Consider the following 19,632-nt stretch of genomic DNA (forward strand, 5'->3'; position numbering starts at 1 on the left):
TCTTTTAATTTTAGAATTCTATACAAACTTGGATACAGATGTGATCATGACAAAATGTGTTCTTATTGCCTGCAAAATTTCACACAAATAGAAACACGGATGGCAAGCTTACAGACATCCAACATGATGAGATATCCTTAAACTTGCAAGATGAACATAGGAAAACAGAAGACACAACGCTCCTAAATTGTTTGGGTGCATTTTGTAGTCCCTGCAGTCCTCTTATTTATACACGAAACTCAAAGCACTGTGAACCAAGATTTAAGTTTTTAATGCACATCCCACAATCATGAAAAAAATTAAGTACAAAACAAGAAAAATGTATTTTTTAAACCAGGGTACTGAATTATTCCAAGGAAGGCTTCCTTTATAATTGTGTATTATGTGAGGCACACATCTTTTCTGCACAGGACATTGCTCGTTGATGGAGTTACAGGAACAAATGCTAACTAACAAAAGGTAAAGAAACAATCACAAGTGGAACTCAGACTCCATGCCAACATTCCCACATTTCTAAGCAAAGCTCTACATTTAAAATACTTTGAAACTATTGTCTTCAAAAATTCTTGGCACTTTTGCTGCTGATATTTCTGCTTTCAGATTAAAAAAAGTGGAATGAATTACATTTTTGGTACTCAAGTGTCGTAAAGCAAAACTATAAATGCAAATACAAGAACAAGTTACAAAACAAACACCTAGTGTTAATCTGCTAGGTGAAATATTTCATTATCATCCTTCTTCTTCATCACTGTCTTTCATCGTGATACCCTGAAGACCTCCCCCATCAGTGACTGAGACAGTGGCCTCCTCTACTGTAAGACGGCTGTGAACAGTGTCGTAGGTTTTACTGTTCAGGGTTCCTTCCAACACACCCTGCAGTCGGAAATCTCGGTAGGTTTTCTGCAGTGAGAAGAGAGAAAGTTCTAAATGCACCACTTGATCTTTTCCCAAGAAGCCCATGCATAGTCACTGCATAAAGTGACCAATTATATCATTATTAAAAGAGTTTCAATCCTTTAAAAAGTACAGGGCTATCATTTTAAGCAGTGCTGGTGCTTTCATTTTTGTGTCAATGCTCAGCTCTGAAAATTTTAAAACTCAAGATGAGCTTTTGAACACAGCTCAAGATGACCCTTCCAGAAACAAGACATCCAAAATCACTAATTGCTTTTGAAGTTTGGGCCACACAAGACAACAACCAATCATCATGTAATGTGTCCATATAAACAACTTATTTTCATAATCATCTGCATACTTGTGCATATGACTCTGTTATACCTGTCAAGTCAGGAAAGATGTGAAGTGATAATAAGCCATCTCATTAGAAACATATAGTTCCTGTTATCAAGGCATACTAGCAATTATTTCTTTAAGGCAGTTGTCAGCCATTTCCTCTTGTGCACCCCTTTGAAAGAAGGATCACCTTTCATGGGTCAGTTCCCTCCCCGTACAATAATCCCCTCAATGCTTGGTTCCCAAAAACTTCCTCTGCACTTTTTTCTCTTTTGGTACTAGCTTTCACTAGTGATAGCAACCATACAAGTGAATATTAACCACCTGTTGTACAACTTTGGGTAATTTTAGCAACATTTCGTTAGTATAGACAATACTAAATTGTTTCATTCTATAGACACCAGATAAGTGTCCTTTGCCCATTCCTTTAAGGTACTGTGTTTTGGATTAAGTTTCCATAATTTATTCAGTGCATATTTCTCAGTAACTCGAGACAACTCTTTTGCACAGTTACCTGACAAAGAGCTTTCTGAACATCTAAAGAATTTGGCATAATTCTTTTAATCCAGTCACAAGAGTACAACATTTTGAACCTGAGAAGTTCTACAGTTGCTTCTTCAATTATTCATCTAGCTCTAGCTGCTGTTTATCACTCAGCAGATAAACACAGCCCTTGGACTGTCCCAATAACAGAATTTCCTTTGCAGTTATCTCTGCATTATAAGACAGGGGTTTATAAAAATAATTTGGAAAACAAGTTCTAAGATGTGTTTTGTGTCCTGTAATGTAACAGTTTCTATGATCACGGTTTAAAAAAAAAGAAAAGAAAAGAAAAAGAAAAGCCAAGCAAGCCAGAGTAAATGCTCACTTAATTGCAGATCACCTACATAGCTTTCCTTTTGTTCACTTCTCAAGGTTTTGTTTCTCTGATGCACAGATTTTCCATGGCACAGCAGAGGCTACTGTTTCATTTGACTTTCAGTGTTGAGCAAGAGGACTAAGGAGGAGCCACATTATTCAGTGATGATATCTGAAAGAAGGCAGGCAGCACTGCAGCAGTGAAAATCCAACATGCTCATACTCTGCCACGTTTTTTTGTATTGCTTGTTTGGGCTTACAATGTTCATGAGAAAAGCTAGAGGTAAAGAGGACCAGGAAAAGATGTAAGCCACCCCCAGCTCCCCACCAATTCTTTCTTACTGTGTTCACTTTAAGCACAGCTATATGGGACCACTTTGCTGACTTTTATCTACCCCATGGATTCTTCCCCCTGTCCATCCAAAACACAGCTATCAAGCTTTTCCTTTTCCCAATCCTCTGCTTATGTCACTCCTACTCATAACATTTATTTTTTTCACATTCATATTATATGACTACTGAATAATCTCCCATAAAGGCATTGAGATTTCAATGCAATAAAATAACGATGGCCTGGTCTACACCAGGGAAGAAAGTCAATCCTAGATATGGATTGACTTTCTTCCCTGGTGTAGATTGGGGCTCTTCACGCTAGTGTCAACATCCCTTACTCCACGCAGTAGCGTGTAGTACCAGGGTAGACATCTGAGCCTAGAGAGATCAATTTTTCCACGTCTTCACAGATGTGACAAAAATCCAACTCCAGAGGATCGACTGTGGTGCAGTGAATGTGCAATAAGTATAGACATACCCTATAACTCAGGGTAATCAAAGCAATCCCAATAAGGAGCCAGTTTAACCAGGGAACCTCTCCTTAACCAACTCCCTTAGACTAATCCTAGATTAACTGATGAGGTCTGTAGCCTGCCCTGTACATCACAGTTGTTCATTTGTTGGATCAAACAGGGAGTAAGTTCCAGAGTTGAAGAACTTCTATGGAGCGGGCTCTGGTCTCAGTTTCAAAAGGAACATATCGTTAGATCATCTCAGTCGATCAGATCTGAACTGCTGCTCTCTGTCTCACACACACACAAATCCCACACACATTTTAGAGCAAAACTAAACCATAAATTGCATCTGGAAATTAATTGGTAGCCACTGCACACAACAGAACATAGGTATAATGTGTGCTCAGAGGGAAATCTTTTAAGTCAGTTTCACTTTATGTTGTGTTCTGAACCATACTGAGATCAAAGTTCTACTGATCAGTTTCAAATCTCTCAGCCTTCATCACCACTGATATTTCTGCTTAAGAGCCTTCCCACTTGGTTCATTCTGTGCTTCCTTTCCAAACACTTGATATATGTCCCACATCCATTATAGCTTTCTTTTATGATACCCTCAATTATTCATATTGCTTTGTGAGCACAAAGTATCAATTTTAATTAAAAACTTTAAAATATGGAGACTAGGGGCATAGGTTAGAGTTTGTGGATTAGATTTGGGGATGTGTATACTGTGGCTTTGACAAAAGTGAGGTCACTCTTTCTTTAAACAAGGGAATAGTTATGGGAAAACAAATAGAAAATCCTGTACATTCTGGACAGTCACTCGCTGTATTTCACAACTATAAATACAGGATTTCCACACTTTTCCAGAATTCTTTTTTTCCACGACTTATAAGGGTTGATTTTACAACTATTATGCAGACAAATCTCCCACTGATTTTGGTGAGAGTTTATTCTCACTATAGGCTTCGGTGTCAGGTCCACTGGGCTATCTTCTCAATTCAGTGCAGTGAGAAGATTGTGAGTGGGTGGTGCAACTGCTGTTATTGCTTGGAGCAGCTAGCACATCTAGAGCATCTCGTGTGTTGCAAGTCTTAGCACTGTATTGATATTTCTGGTTGGGCAGCACTGCTGGCTAGCTGGGAAAAGCACATTCCTTATCTTTCAGATTAATTCCTCCTCTCCTTGTGAGCATGTGTTCGTGTTTTCTATTATTGTTGTAACGGATTTAGCCCATTGAGGCTGAGATCGGGAGCACCTCACTTAGGTTACGTCTACGCTACAACAATCTTCCAGAAGAAGTTCTTCTGGGAGATCTAGTCCGAAAGACAGCCCTATTTTGAAATAAGATATTTTGAAATGGATATTTTGAAATATCATTTTTCAAAATAACAGCCACATGCAAAATGCGTTTCGAAACAGTCTATTTTGACATAGCGTTTCTGGGTCCATAGCGCTATTTTGAAATAGAGCCATTGGAGCCTTTAGGGCTTGTTTCAAAATAGGCATTACTCCTCAGGGAATGAGGCTTACCACAATTGAAATAATGCACCCGTTATTTTGAATTTATTTCAAAATAGCATATGCATCATTTAGACAATGCCAAAGTTATTTTATAATAACTGCCTTTATTTCAAGATAACTTGGCTATGTAGACATTGCACAGAACTCCACACTAGGGCTAACTGGTGGTACTGGATAAATATATAAAAAACAATAAAATTATACAGTATGAAATAATCATCACAATCTTATTTATATACTGAGGTATCACTAGTGTCCAAGGAACAGCCTGTTTTTCTTGCTTTCATTTACTTATATCCAGTTTCTTTCATTTATTAATTATGAAATTCCCCAGAGTGTCCATGCATTCTGTTGCAGTTTAGCTCAAACATATTTTTAGAAGTTTTTCAGGTACTTGTAAATGCAACAAGATTTCCTCTTTGTATCTTTTCCAAAGTGTGTAAAATTAAGCTCTCTTTCTTATGATGGTAGTTCAGAGCCTTTAAACAAGTTAAACAAATAGCTCTTTCTTGACCTTCTCCAGAATCTGGATATACAGATGGATGTGTAGAGTGACCCACATGGGATGTTAGTGCCTTTTCTACACTAGTGGCCAAAGGCAGAGAAACCATCTTTGGAACCTATTCTCTCTCTCATATGTTCATGGCACTTCCTCTAAGCAAGGCTGACCACTGTGTCTGGAACGTTAGCATGGAGAGAACCAACTGTGCCAGGTGGCTGTCTATTACTGACTCACAGTGCACCGTAAGTGGCCATTTTGATGTATCTGTTGGTTTTTATTGATCTGGGGTCAAGTTTTCTAGACGCCCCACGCATGTATAAATTCACAGTCAGCTCTCACTGGGTGAAAGTCTCGTACTCCATGGGCAACTCAGCTCTGGGAGAGGGCAGGAGATTTTTCCACTGTTGTCCTTCCTTTTTGGAAAACCCTGAATGCCACAAGAAGATTCTCATTGGAACCACCACTAACAGCATGTCTTGACTATGCTATCAATTGGTGGCCTGAAAGGATATTAAGAGCTCATTTCTGTTTCCATTGTAACCACTAATGCAGGATCTGGCTCTAAGATGGCAAAGCTAAATTTGGATGGGCTGGTGGGATGATGCTGGTGTGTCCATGGCAAATATCTATAATACTGGATTATTGTTCCACATTTTTAATAATAGTTCCAAACATAACCTTAGTGTCAAGGAGTTCAATTTGCCCTGATCTTAACTGTACAAAATAATCAATCTCTGAGGTTCTCTTTGAGACCAAGAATTTATTAGACTTTGGTATGAACAACAAGAACATTTAGAACCATTGCAGTAAGGATTAAACGAAGTTTGGGAAGAGACACAAATTACTTTGACTCAAGGCATATGCCAGTTTCTAACTGACGGGGAACAGGAAGAAGTTTTCCAATTGGGCAGGTAACCCAATAATTGTGGAACGCAGCATTTTTGCATTTTCCCCCGAAGCACCTCGCCACAGCAAGTGATAGGACACTAGACTGGAGAGACCACTGATCTCAACCAATATGGCTACTCCTGCATTACTAACTCTCCTGTGTTCTGACTGGCTTAAGAAAAATTAGGAAATCTACCAAGTACTTGTGCTGTGTTCTCCAGACTGAACCTAATAAATAACAATAGGTATATAATGTAATAGAAAAATTAATTAAAAGTAATTACCATCCACTTTCTTGAGGGCAGGAAAAAACTGGGTGTAAAGGTACTATTGTAACTGTCAGAGTAAAAATAATAGCTTTCAGCAACACAACCAGTAGTGCCTTGTAAGGTGGATAGTATGAAGTCCCTATTCAAATTGCTCCAGTCTGTACCAGGTAAGGATTCATAATTCAGATGGTGGACCCAATGTAGTCAACATTTTTATTCAGTGTAACCAGTGGTTCTGACAGCCTATGTGAGGCCCCGGTGGGTTGGCCTGGGAGAGCAGAGGAGAGTCTGGCTCTGCACTCCTGGAAGGGGCAAGGCCTCTGCATAGCCCAGAGCCTGATGCACCCTCACCCACAGCCCTTAGTGATGGCTGGAGTGAGCAGCATGGTGTCCTAGAAGATATTTAAACAGCACAGGGTGCTGGCTGCTGCAGTGGCCAGCGGCACAGGCCCTGGAGCAACTGCCCCCTTTGTGCTCCTCCCCCATCATCAGCCCTGCCTGTAACTGATCATGTGGTGAGGTTACACAAGACAGTACAGGCTCACTCAGGGAAAGGTCTTCATTGCATCTGAATTCCATAACTCTTTCTCTGGACATCAGGAAAAAGAGGACAATGCTCTTTTCAGCATCCCCACTGCATCTGAGTTAGGAGGACGGGGGAAGGAGGAAACAAAGAGGACAGGCCTGGGAAGATCACTGATTCATTAGGGAAGGGAAGGCTATTCAGACCCTCTTACCCCTGGATTTCAAAAGGAATTCTCTCTCTCTCTCTCTCTCTCTCTTACAATCATTGATCAGTATCATTTGCCTTCCCTCCCATGGGATCAAAGTAGAACCAGATTTTATGATCTTTGGCAGCCTTGCACTAGTTGCCTCTTCTTATCTGGGGCTGGCAAGTAATTTTTTTCTCCGTCAAATTGGCTGACAGGGGGGTGAAGTTTTTCCACCTTTCCTGTAGCAGGTCAAGTACTTGGTGAGCAAGGTAGGTAAGAAAGATAGGTCAAGGTGTCACAATATAGTAAGCGGTAGCTGTGCCAGATGTTCAGGGAAAGTATGTATTACAGAGAGGATATGAAAAACAAGGAGTCCGGTGGCACCTTAAAGACTAACAAACTTATTAGGACATAAGCTTTTGTGAGAAACAACTCATTTCCTCAGATGCTTGAGGTGAAAGGAAGGCAGCGATACAGAGATGGGAGTGCAACATCAGTGCTAATTAAATCAGGGTGGATATGGCTCACCTCCAACAGTAAGGAGAAGGCGAAAATACCTGAAGGGGAAATATGGCTCTCTGACAACCAGGAGCTGGAAAGGTGTTTAGGGAGAGGCAGCCACTAGGAATTTGGTGAAAAGGGCATTGGAGCACCTAAAGTCTGGTCCATCACAGAGAAAGTCCTTTTTTTCCAGTCTTGTTTTCTCCCTCATATAGGGGGAGGGAGATGGATTCCTGTGAACAGGTTGAGACCAGGTTCAGATGGGGGGAGTCCTGAGGGCAGTGGTTCGAAACAGGTGGAAATGGTTAAGGAAAGAATGATGCCCTGCACTGTATGATTTATTGCCAGCTATTCCCAGAGAGTTACGTGAATAAAGTTAAGGAATTAAACCAGGCTCCTGCCTTTTGTCTTTCTTCCTGCAAAACGAAATAAGCATTTTAAACATACTCCCTCTCCCTCCCACCCCTGCACTGGCAGCCAAAAGTGAACAAAACCCTGACATGAAGCAGCAACTTGCTTCAGTCTACGTGTTTGGATTTGCAGTGACCTATGTTTATCTACAGTAGTTTACTGGGTAGGAACCAGCCTTTATTTTTCAGTCTAGTGGTGTTTGGTAATATAACTCAGATATGTTTTGCTTACCTTCACTATCTTGATGAGCGTCTTTAGCTGATAGATATGAAGCTGAAGGTCTAATCTATCAGCCAGCCACATACAGATGAGTTTCATGGAGCTGCTGTACCATTGCTGGAAAGAAGGGGGGAAAAACAAAACAACTCTGAAGTATTCATGTAACATGTTTAGTAATGAGAGATAATGACCACAGATTAGCACTCGAAGTCATCCTGGTACAATTTTCTGTTAGGACAACTTGATATATTGCTAGGAAATCAGCAAATTTGACGTAGACTCAGGGATGTCATTTTGGGGAAGGAAGAGGGGCACAGCCTGCCCCAAACTGCAAGCTTTGGACTGGTGTGTAATTTGCCTTCCCAGGCACAGTCCTACCAATCTGACTGGATCTGCCTTCCTCCCACCCCCAAAAATACAGAAGTCCAATATGCCTAGTCCTGGACAGTTTTACATTAATTAGTAATCACTACGCTGCCTCCTAGTTGTATCAAATTCACGTGAACTAGTGCTTTGCAATTTGTCAGTAAGAATGGGTATTAAATACACATCCGAAAGAACTGACTGCTGAAACAGTAGGGAAAAATGCAGCAAGATTAGCTTTAAAGAAAGATTTTGCCATGCCTCTGGCTTTCATACCACACAAGAAAACAACGTAGTATAGAAAAAAGACCTCTAACAATGAGCCAACAATCTTGAAGTCCACACTCTGGTTTTTAACTCATTCCTGAATCTGAGGATTCCTCCCCACTGAAAGTCAAAAGGATTTTCACTTAAGTAAAATCAGAAACGGACACTAGAAAAAGCAAGCTTTTCAGTATTTTGCCTTCCATGTGTTACCAACTATATTGCAAGACATCTCCTTTTCCTTTTGCATGCTAGGCATGTGTGCAAACATTTTCACTCAACACTTTATGAACGGCTATGGCAAAAATAATCTTAATGTAGTAGGTGCTCATTTTATCATACAAATAATATCCAGGTCAAACATACTAATGTCTGTGGTTAAGATACAGCTCTAATTTGCTTTAAAATGAAGTAAAGTTAACTGAGTTTTTACAAAATGTTGTAGTAGTTTTGTTCTCTCTCTCTCTCATGTAAACTACTCACCAGATGTCAGTCAGTGCAAGCGTAAAAAGGAAGGAACTTGTTTCATTTTAGGAATAAGAGATTACACTTTGAGAGCGTTCATGTCTTATTCTTATTTATGGACTCTCTCTCACAGGGAGGAGGCTTAAATCCTTTCCTGTTGTAATTTCCTGGGCCTTTACAACATACACAAATATGTGAAGAGGAGAAACATTGTCTCTTTATGTTTTAAAATGCAGGATATGACACAAGGTACATATATTAACAAAGCTCAAAGCATGGCTACTGCATGCACTTTTAGCACTCGCTGAATAGGATAAACCCAGTACAAAATCCATTGAAAGACTGAATACAACATGGTTTCTGGAGAATCTTCTAACTATGATAGAAATAGCACTTTTATACCAAAAAATGCCAGGCTTCTGGTAAAATCTTTTTGTGTGTAATGGATATATATTTAAACATTTTTTCCTTAGAATAAATAAAATAAATCTAGACACAGTAGTGATCAGCTTTAATAAATGTTTGTAATGATTAAAAGTAAGATTTTTCATATAATATTGATTAATATTTATTAAGGTTGATTTAACAATATGTTTAATATCTATAAAAGGTATTTTAATTATAAGTCACAGGAAAGGAATTAATTTTAGTTTTTATAAAACATTCATTTTAATTTATTATTACATTGAACTGAACAAATACTCTGAATAAATGCATGTGGCTATACAAATCTCAAAACATTTTGTTTACTATCATGCAGGATTTAGCTGGTAACAATGGAACATTACTGTGGACTACTGAAAGACATTCTTTAACAGAGCTTCTTTTCTTTCAGTAGTCACACATTTGGTTTAAGTTTTTCATTATAATTACGTAGTATTTTATTTTTTTGAAATAGTGGATACTGAGGTCTTATTCAAGTAAAGGCTGGTAGAGTATGACTGTCATATACAAATGACTTTACATAACGAATGAATTCACATATAACATGTACGTGAATTGAATTGCTGGACTCTGCTGACATCATAAACTTGGAATCTTATATAGTCAGGCATTTTCTCTAGCCCATCTATTGTTCTTTACAAAAAGATGATTCTCATCTATCCACTCGCTGTTTAGGTGCTACACATCTTTTCTTTTATAGGGAAAAGATAAAGAACATGATTCCATCAATGAATTTTTATGAAACTAATACTATTCCATGAGGGAAAAAAACCGGGAATATTATGGATGACAATTTACTTCTGCTACGAAGGTTGTTGTGAAGAAATAATTGGCAAGGAGCAAATAAGCAAGCAATAGATATTGTGGCAAATTCTGCGATTGGTCATCCTTGTGAAACACTGTTGAAATTAACGGAGTTGTAGAACGAAAACTGAGAAACAACCTGTCTCATTCTCTCAAAATGTTTGTATTTTCAAAAAGTTGAGAGAGGCAAATAAAAACTGCCATAAAGTTCAAATTTGTTTCATCACCCAATCATACAGATTCATTGAAAATACAGCCAGGAGACTAAAATCACTTCTTAGCATTAGTCCAGCTAAATTTGGAGACTGTACAATAAATGTTGCTCAGGTAGTATTTGAGAGACGAAGTTAACTTTGCCCCTCCCCTGTATAAATATGATGATCAATAAGGCAGGGCAAAAAACACTTGCATAATTAACACAAAAATATTAACGTGTTAAAAATCAAAACCACTGAAAAAAATCATTGGACTAGTTTTAACATGCTAACCATATACAGGAAAATTATACAGTGAAATCACCATTTAGCAACACTGCAGTATTATCTGATGTTATGTATCAACATAAATTATGAGACCATTGGAAAGAATTATTGGAAAATGACAAATTCAAAATCGGAGGCCAGAATTGTCATGGACATTTTACAAGAAGCAGAGAGAGTTTATTTTCAGAACGCCTCCCCTTCCATACGTACATATAATGCATTCAGCAGCATCAGTAGATAGAAATTCTTGTTACTTTCTGGCCTCTATTATTCAGTCTTTGGGCATTTAATATGGACTGATGCAGAACAAACACTTGAAATTTCTTCTAAACTGCATCAGGTGAATGTTTCCCTATTTCTGTCTTTTGAAATGATGTTCCAAAAAGCACAGTGTTACAAAGTCCTCAGAGGGGTTCGCAAGTGGGCCACACATTTTGACCGTCATCAGTACAGTTTGCTGGCAGGGTATGCACCCAGCATGCCATTTGGAAGCTATGTTGCAAACTCACTTGTAACCTTTAGCTGTCAAGTAATGGCCCTTAGCTTTCAAAGTTTTTAAATAAACACTGTTCTTTTTTAACAGGCAAAAATGCACTTTCCCTCTTCTAACAAGGAGACTGGAAGGGCAGTACTCTTCTTGCAGATGTCAATGATATGGTCTTAGTGGCTTTTTTGTTGCTGTGATCTATGCAGGCATAAAGCAGTAAGTGAATATTATATGTTTTTTCACTTCAGTGTACACCAGCAGCCAACCACTTTAAGAAAAAATGTTAGTTTTTTCTTATTCATGGTTCAGCCAGTTCCTGTAAGGGCATGCATTCCTCACTTAAATTTTCCAGAGATATCTCCTTTAAAGTAAAAATAAGAGAAAAGGAAAGGCTAGGGTTGACTCTGTGAGACCCCTGTATTTATTCACACTTATTGTGCATGACTGTAGCCTGGTAAATCATATTAGCAGCCCGTCTCCCCATCAAGCTGCTACTTGCTTTCCAGCCCTGGGAAGGTTCAACAAATCAACAGGAGCACGGAAAACAGAACATCAGTCTAATCTAGTGTTTAAGGTGAAGTTTTCAAACCCAATCTAAGAAGATCTTTAGAGCAAGCAACAAGCTGAAGGGCTCAGAAGGTGGTATTGACAATGAAAGAGTGTTGAAATATTGAGAAGCGCAGCACTTGTGCATTTTTAATAACAAGAGGGTCAACAAGGACACAACTCCCTCAGTGCCAATAGTTGCCACTGACTATGGAAATTGCCACACCAGGGTTATAAACGCTCTCAGTTCATCAGCTTTCTTAAACAGTTCATCAGCTTTCTTAAACACCCTAAACCCCCTCAGTGGACCTTTAGTCTTGAATTAACAAACCAAAGCAATGAAAGAGGGTGCAGCTTGAATGGCTGGCATTGATCCCCAACTGTGTTCAGCACTGCTACAGGCACTGAAAAACTCTCTCCATTGTCAATAGAAATTGACAAACCTCCTCTCCTAAATAGTACAGCTGAGCCAGGCTGGATCCATGCAGCTGTAAAGGGCTCCACTCTCAGGGCCCAGGAGCACTAACAATAGAACAAGCATGAGCTCTTTGTCAGCCCCAGACTCTGCAATTTTCTAACAAGGATTAAAGTTGTTTCTCGGCAGTGCTGATGAAAAGAGATTTAGCAACATACCGTGCTTTCTTCATGCAAGTTAAAGAGAAGTAGTTAAGGAATTTCATTATTCTGTTGACTATTGGGAATACAAAACAAATATATTAAATATTCACAATCCTTTTTCTTGCCTAATCTATAATGTTTCGAGAATGATTCAATTAAATATAACACTTATCCTCTGAAAGCAGGCACTTCAGATTTATTTTTGAAGTTTTATAAAAAGATGCAGCTGTTTGCCACCTGGAATGAGGACTCAATACATACTAATACACAATGCCTTAGACCTTCGAGGTCTGATATTCCTAAATCTGAATCACAAGACCCCATAGGGTTTCCATATCTTGGCTGTTCCTGGCAAATGGGCACTGTCAGAACGCTGCTTCTGATGAGGATGAGAGAAAAAAAATGTGACATTTCTGCGAAACAAAGCTGTAATATTTTTTTCCATGAAAGTGTTTAGCTTTTTATTGATTAGGAGTTGGTGCTATATAAAAAATGATAGGTTTCTTCCCGCCTCCAGCTATGCCTGTCTCAATAGGAACAATAGCAGAGATTATACTTTCCACTGGAAAGATTGTAAATTCAGACAGAAAAGCTAAACTGCCAGTGTATACTTTATGTTTGAGTTTTTAGAATACTATACCACCAGTATCAAAATGTATTATTATATGAATAGCATCGCACTAATTAGTGCATAGCTTGGTGCATTAGCACTTCAGTAAAAAAAATGTTAAATCATGAAATATATAATGAAGTTGGGTTTAAAAATACAAATGATAAAAAATAAATAGGGACATTACATAATATGGACATTTTCAATAGACAGAAAGAGCTGTTTAGTTACTTAATTTTTCAATCATTCTGTTTTTCCCATCTACTTTCTATGGGGCTTTGAGATCTCCTGATGAAACTCCTATACAAGACCCAAGTTTTCAGTTATTATAAATTATTGTCTTGATTATATTCTGAAGCACACTTTTGGGGCTTACGAACTATGGTGAATGTTTTCTTATTTGGGTGCTGAAATTAGACACTTATCTCCAGATTCATATGCCCAGACGAGTGGCTAGATTTCCAGAATTACTAAACTCTCAACTTCCATGGTCTACAATGAGTGCTGTAGATGTTCAGCAGCTCTGAAAAATAAGGCTGATTATCTTGGTGACTGCAAAAATATCTACGTGTCTAATTTTATGTATCAAGGTTTGCACATTTTTGTCTGTTAATATTTTCAAAATTTCATATCACAAGTGAAGTGGGTTATTAACTTGTAACAATCTGCTATTGTTTATGTTGCATTTTGGGTTTCAATAGCTGTTCTTAACTTGTAAAACTTCGCTATAGCTACAGATAATTTATTATATAAGGTCTTCAGACGGGGTGCCACAAAACCATTTCTGTTAAGTAAAATGTATTTTCTCCAATGCCAAAGCACACCTCTATCATACTCAGATTTTCACTTCATAGCAAAAATGTTAAAGCATGATAAATACATTATCTAAGTCTGGTCTTGATCCCACTGCTCTTCCTCAGGCAAAACTATTGGCTTCAATGAAAGTACCTCCTTAGGGAAGACTGAAGGACTGTGTTTCACAAGACAAACCCCATCCCAAGGTTACATTGCAGTGGTGTTGGATTAGGCAGCTAAGCACTGGAACAGTGGAATCCTGTGGAGGTTGTGGAATCCTCATCACTGGAGGTTTCTAAGGACAGGTTAGACAAACACCGGGGGACAGTTTACGTACATTTGGTCTTGCCTCAGACCAAAGGGATTTACCAGATAGCCTTTTGAGATCTATTCTTGCCCTATATTTCAAGGATTCAATGTATGGCCTCTCCACAGCAGCACAACTGATCTTGAAGACAGGTGTTGCTGGTGAAGAAGGGAGGTTAGTGGTCTCCATGAGACCTGAGAACAGATTTCAGCAACTGAACAGATCAAGCATATGAGCTTTAACTTGTCTGAGTAGGCATCTGAGTAGGCATCTGCGGATCCTGCCCCTCTCACCTTTCTGATAACTGCAACTGTTACCCAGTGGAACTGTCTTGGGGAAGAGGCACAACCTCCCCAACCTGTCTGGCCCAAGGGAGAGCACAGATGATGAGGAGGGCATAAAAACATAAAAATGGCTACACCAGGTCAAACTAAAAGTCCACACAGCTCAGCATCCCGTCTTCCAACCGTGGCCAATGCCAGGTGCTCCAGGAAGAATGTACAAAACAGACAATCGAGTGATCCATCCCCTCTCACCACTGTTCTCGCTATTTTTTTCCAGCCACGGGAATACGTTTTGTCACGTGCATCAAGGCATGTGCAGATGTGCATCACCAATAGAGACACCATGGGTGACTGTGGGCATTCCACTAATCAGATGTGTGGCACCTGAATCTCACCTGGGCAGCTGCTCAGCTTACAGGAAACACTGCCTGTTGCCCATTCCCAGCTTCCAGCAAACAGAGGTTAGAGGCATAGAGGCATCATCCCTGCCCATCTTGACTAACAACCATTGATAGGCCTCTCCTCTATGAACTGATCTAACTCTTTTTAAAACCTTGTTATAGCCATGGCCTTCACGATCTCCTCTGGCAAGGAATTTAACAGGTTGACTGTGCTTTGTGTGAAGAATCTGTTTCCTCCACAAATAACTAGTGTGTGGCTGAGGGGCTTTGTCTATTTTGGTTTTAGGCAGACATCTTTTTTCCCCTCAGTGATATCAGCTGGAAGATTCCCATCTTGGACTGCAAGGCCCAGTCACTCTCTTTGGCAACCTGACAGCTTGGAGGCATATGAGAATCCACGAGTTCACTCTTATGGAATCAGAGAGATACTGCACACACACAGAGCCTGCCTGAGGTCATCCCTGAGCTTCTTGGTAGGGCAGAGATATGCACTCTGTTTCTGGGTGTAGAACAAGGCCTGAAGTTCTAGAGGGCCCCCTGCTGTGGATGCAGGTGGAGATTAGCAATTGGTTCTAAGGGGCCAAACTGGCAAACCCTTTCTGGTACACATAGCACTTAGTAACATGAGTAGTGTCTCCTCATTGTATTAAACCATTGCAGGAACAGGCTTTAAACATGCAACTTTCAATTTCATTTTACTCTAAAAAAAATCTTGTCTGTTCTTTAGTAGAGGAGGAACTGGAATATTTTTATAGCTGCTCCTGAAACATTTCTCTTAGTAAATCAGTTATTATACTACATAGAACACTTTCAAAAGTATTTGTTTTAGGTAAACAGTGGATGGAACTTCATCTGTTTGAAACATTTTTTGAATTTGATGGCATTTTATGCTGCACACGTGGTCTAGAACGCTGAATGTACAAATACATATTTGTGCATATAAATTGCAGATAGTATTGGAATTAGGGTGCCAGAATTCAGTGGCCTCCATTTTTATGCACACTGCTCAGTAGAACATATAGCCAGCATCTGCACAACTACTTGGCCTAGATGTGTACTTCATATATATTTGCAAAGCCTGTCCACGTTATTTTATTATGTTATATAGACAAAAGCAATAAAACATGTTAAATTTGAGGGCATGATTTAATGGATTCTTTTTAAAAAATTCATATATTAAAAACACAAATATTATCTGTATGGAAATGAACAATTAAGGAATATAGCAAATGATCACCTGCCATACATAAAATCCTTCATCACTCACTATAATCCTCTGTGCTGTGTTCTACACAATCTTAACCCGGCCAACTTGTTTTGTTGTGCCATGGAAATATGTTGCAGCATGTGTACTCTTGATTTTATATGTGGTTTTCACTGTGTTGTAAAAATTCAAAAATAATATACCCCAAAAGGTATATTAGAGATATATCACCTGCTATTGCATAGAGTGAACTGATGGAGAGGTGATGTAATATTTTAATGAATGGCTGAGCTATCTGATGTTATGATGGACACAAATGTGGTGTTTTAGGTTTCTGTGACTGCATGGTAAAAGTTGTATTTAAAACTAGAATAACTGTGCTGTGTATATGATAACAGATGCTTGTGTAGCGAGTAATGTTGCATTAATATACTGGAAATGGGACCCTTCAATGATAATAGTAATATTTTTGTTCAGATTTTCAGGCACTTGCTGTTTTGACCTTTGCATCCATATTGGATACTTTTTTGGAGGAGAGGTCAAAATTAATGCTACAGGGTGATGTAAATCAGATTGAAGGACAATGATGAAGGATTATATGAGAATTAAGAAACTAGGTGACTCCTTTAATTGTTGGTCTGCAGATGTGTGTGTGTTTATGGTTCAAAATTTTTTAAAAAGATGACTACTTTTGGTTTTGGATGCTAACGAAACTCCACTGAAACACACTTTCAACCTTACAGCTTTCTTGCAATTCAGTTTTTTGAGGGAATTTCTTGAATTTATTTCTTAATGAACATCATAAATTTAAATCTGAGACGTAAGTCCATAGGAATGGATCCTTGTTGTAACATGTTAGGAGGCACTATGCATGGAGTGTTGTGTGTGTCTGGAGCTGCATCTGTGTGGACTATGAGATAGAGGACAGTGGCAGAGAATGGGGCTTTTTGTCTGCTCTAAAAACTAAGAGCTTAAAGATATTTCTGTCTAGAAAAATTTAAATGTTTGCTATCGATCAGGAATAAATGCTCCATTTCCCCTTCTTCAGTTCCTGTGCCCATTCTAGCTAATTCCTTGCCCCTTCCTTCTCAAGTATCCTGCACCTATTTTCCATGTCTCTCCCAACACCCTGCACCATTTTCTATATCCCTGGTGCCTTGCACACTTCACTTTTCATCACTGTCATGTTTTGCCAGCCTCCAGTCTCCTCTTAGTCTTCCTTCCACAAGTGCCCCAATCCAGCACATAATAGCTCACTTCTTCATCATATGTGAGGAAACCCCAAGAGAAACAAGAGATAATAAATGTTGCAATTACGAAATCATATAGGATACAGAATGTAGTGGGGTTTTGCAAAATTATCTGTACACATAGCTGCCATCCAGACCTGGACATCTGTCATGTTATCTTTAATTTATTGTGTGCTAATGTGGGATTTATTAAAGTGAGAGACAAATGGCATTGGCACATACAGGTGCACGCATCTCATTCCGCAACTGCACGGCGACACATTTGGTGGGTCTGTGATATAGACCAATGTCCACTATGGAATAGAATGAGACTACCCAATTAACGTTTCTTGAGCTTAAGCCAACATAAATCCCCCAAATAAATAAATAAATAAATAAATAAAGGGTGAAAGGCCACTATTTTAAAATACTTAACACTGTCCCCATCGCTAATGTCCTAATCCCACAAACTCAGCAGCTTAATTTTAGCCTTGTGAGTCATCCTGTCAAAGCCAATGAAATGGTTACTGTGCAAAGTTAAGGATATAAGTAAGTGTTTTCTGCAGGATCATATCCAAAAAAGTTTCCTTTTCAGGCCTGATGACATTGCCCCCTCACAAAGGCAGTTTTCGATGTAATCTAAAGTAATGTAAATATGCTTTAAATTAGAGCATTTGAAAAATGCTTCTTTCTAATCTGCGTGTACCAGCACGACAGAACTCGTTTTAATTTCTGATGCACACGTCTTTTCCACTCCATACACCTGCATTCTTTGACTTACTCAATTTTTTTCAACCCCACTTGAACTTTTCCATGTTCATTTCTATGCTTTCATTATGTGGTTTGCACCTTTTAAGATGTGTACGATACAGTGAAAAGTGAAGAACAGTTGTCTCTGTTCAAAAATGAAGAGTAAACCCAAGTCCTATGAAAAGATACATAGATATACGAGGGAATGCTAAAAACGAGGCCCCTCTCTGTTTTCAAAAGAAATCCTACATTTACACACATGACCCCATTGCTCATTGAAATCAATGGCAAAGCTCTCACTGAATTCAATGTGCGGGATCAAATAAGCAGCACTTAGTGTTTACTGATGTTAAAACTTGTTTTAGTTAACTTGCAGCATCCTTCTCATTGAAGTATTTTAAAAAGGACCACCCGATTTCTATTACTGCATGTCAAGTCTCTTAAAAATTAGAGCACCCTCTCTGGGTCCCCTCATGCCTGGAAGCTTCTTTGAGTGGTGAATAATGCTGCTCTATACTTGGTTATGTTTCTGTTTGTGAATATTTACATTTGTGGCGTGTGTGTCTGAGAAAGAGAGACAGAGAGAGCGACCAGATGAGACATAAGTAAAAAGACACCAAGCCTGACGGTGTAGTTCCAGAAGCTGTGAGTTTCACCTGGTGACTATGTGTGTATGGATTACATTACATCAAGAAATCAATATGCTCTAGATGGTGCTTGTGCCTGGCACTTCGTGCTAAACAAATATTAGGTAAGACAATACAAATAGTACAATCTCTATTGATTTTCCTTCATGGCATGGAAGATGACAGCTGCAGGCACAGTTAACACCAACAAACTCATCTAACATTTCAGTGCTGGTTTATATGCGTACACTTGTAAGTGTCCCATAAATTTCATTAAGGTACCAGATACTTTTAAAAAACACTTAGATAAAAGGTAAAATACTTGTAACAAACTGCTTATGTGCACACAGCCCTAGCAGGACAGAAGGGTCAAGGGATTTAATTTTTATGAAGTATCAAATACTTGCTTATTTTATAAGATTGGTTATATTTCTTGAATGGATTGGGGGATTTTTAAAAAGTCTAAACAAACAGTGGCCAGAAGAAATATTTCTAACTGAAGACTATGTTGCCAACCATGGATCATGAATCAGACCCTTCAAAATCATAAGGTTGGCTTTGGAATAATGAGATTTACAAAGTAATACATGTTGTTTTTTCATTTTATCTTCTGGTTGCTGGATCTTTAGGATTTTCCAGGCTTTGTCCTCGACCACAATGGCAAAAATGTACTTTTACTTATTTTTTTTTTTTTTAAGGGACAGCTGAGATCCTCAAGTAATCAGATGAAATCAACAGCTGGAAAAACTCCAAATATTATGAAACTTACAATAAAAGCACAAGAGTTGTGTACGATTTAATCAGATATTGTACACTACCCAAGCCTTTTCTAGTATCTAATTCCAAATCTCTCTCTCTAAACTTCAACGCTATAGAGGAGTCATGCAAGTGACACAATGAAGCTTGTGGGGATAAGTCCATCAAGTCCAAGACTACACCTGCACTCCAAGCAAGGCGTGTTATTCCCTATTTGTCTACATACAGTCATGCCACCTTGATGAGAGCTAGAGAGAGAATAAATAGCAGTGCAGCCACAGTTATCCAGAC

At 38.8% G+C, this 19,632-nt stretch overlaps 1 protein-coding gene across 3 annotated transcripts in view; it reads right to left on the reverse strand.

Annotated features, from left to right (window-relative positions):
- CADPS2 (calcium dependent secretion activator 2) overlaps positions 1-19,632 on the reverse strand; it is a 565,755-nt gene continuing 546,123 nt past the window's right edge. For all 3 annotated transcript variants that reach the window (XM_075015102.1, XM_075015094.1, XM_075015112.1), the window contains 2 exons: positions 7,919-8,023; positions 1-900 (listed from right to left, as the gene is read on the reverse strand). In XM_075015102.1, coding sequence (XP_074871203.1) covers positions 730-900; positions 7,919-8,023 — 276 coding nt within the window. In that variant the 3' untranslated portion in view covers positions 1-729. The remainder of the gene's footprint in view (positions 901-7,918; positions 8,024-19,632) is intronic.

This window comes from Carettochelys insculpta, chromosome 1 (genome assembly GCF_033958435.1).
Source record: "Carettochelys insculpta isolate YL-2023 chromosome 1, ASM3395843v1, whole genome shotgun sequence".
Lineage (NCBI taxonomy): Eukaryota > Metazoa > Chordata > Testudines > Carettochelyidae > Carettochelys > Carettochelys insculpta.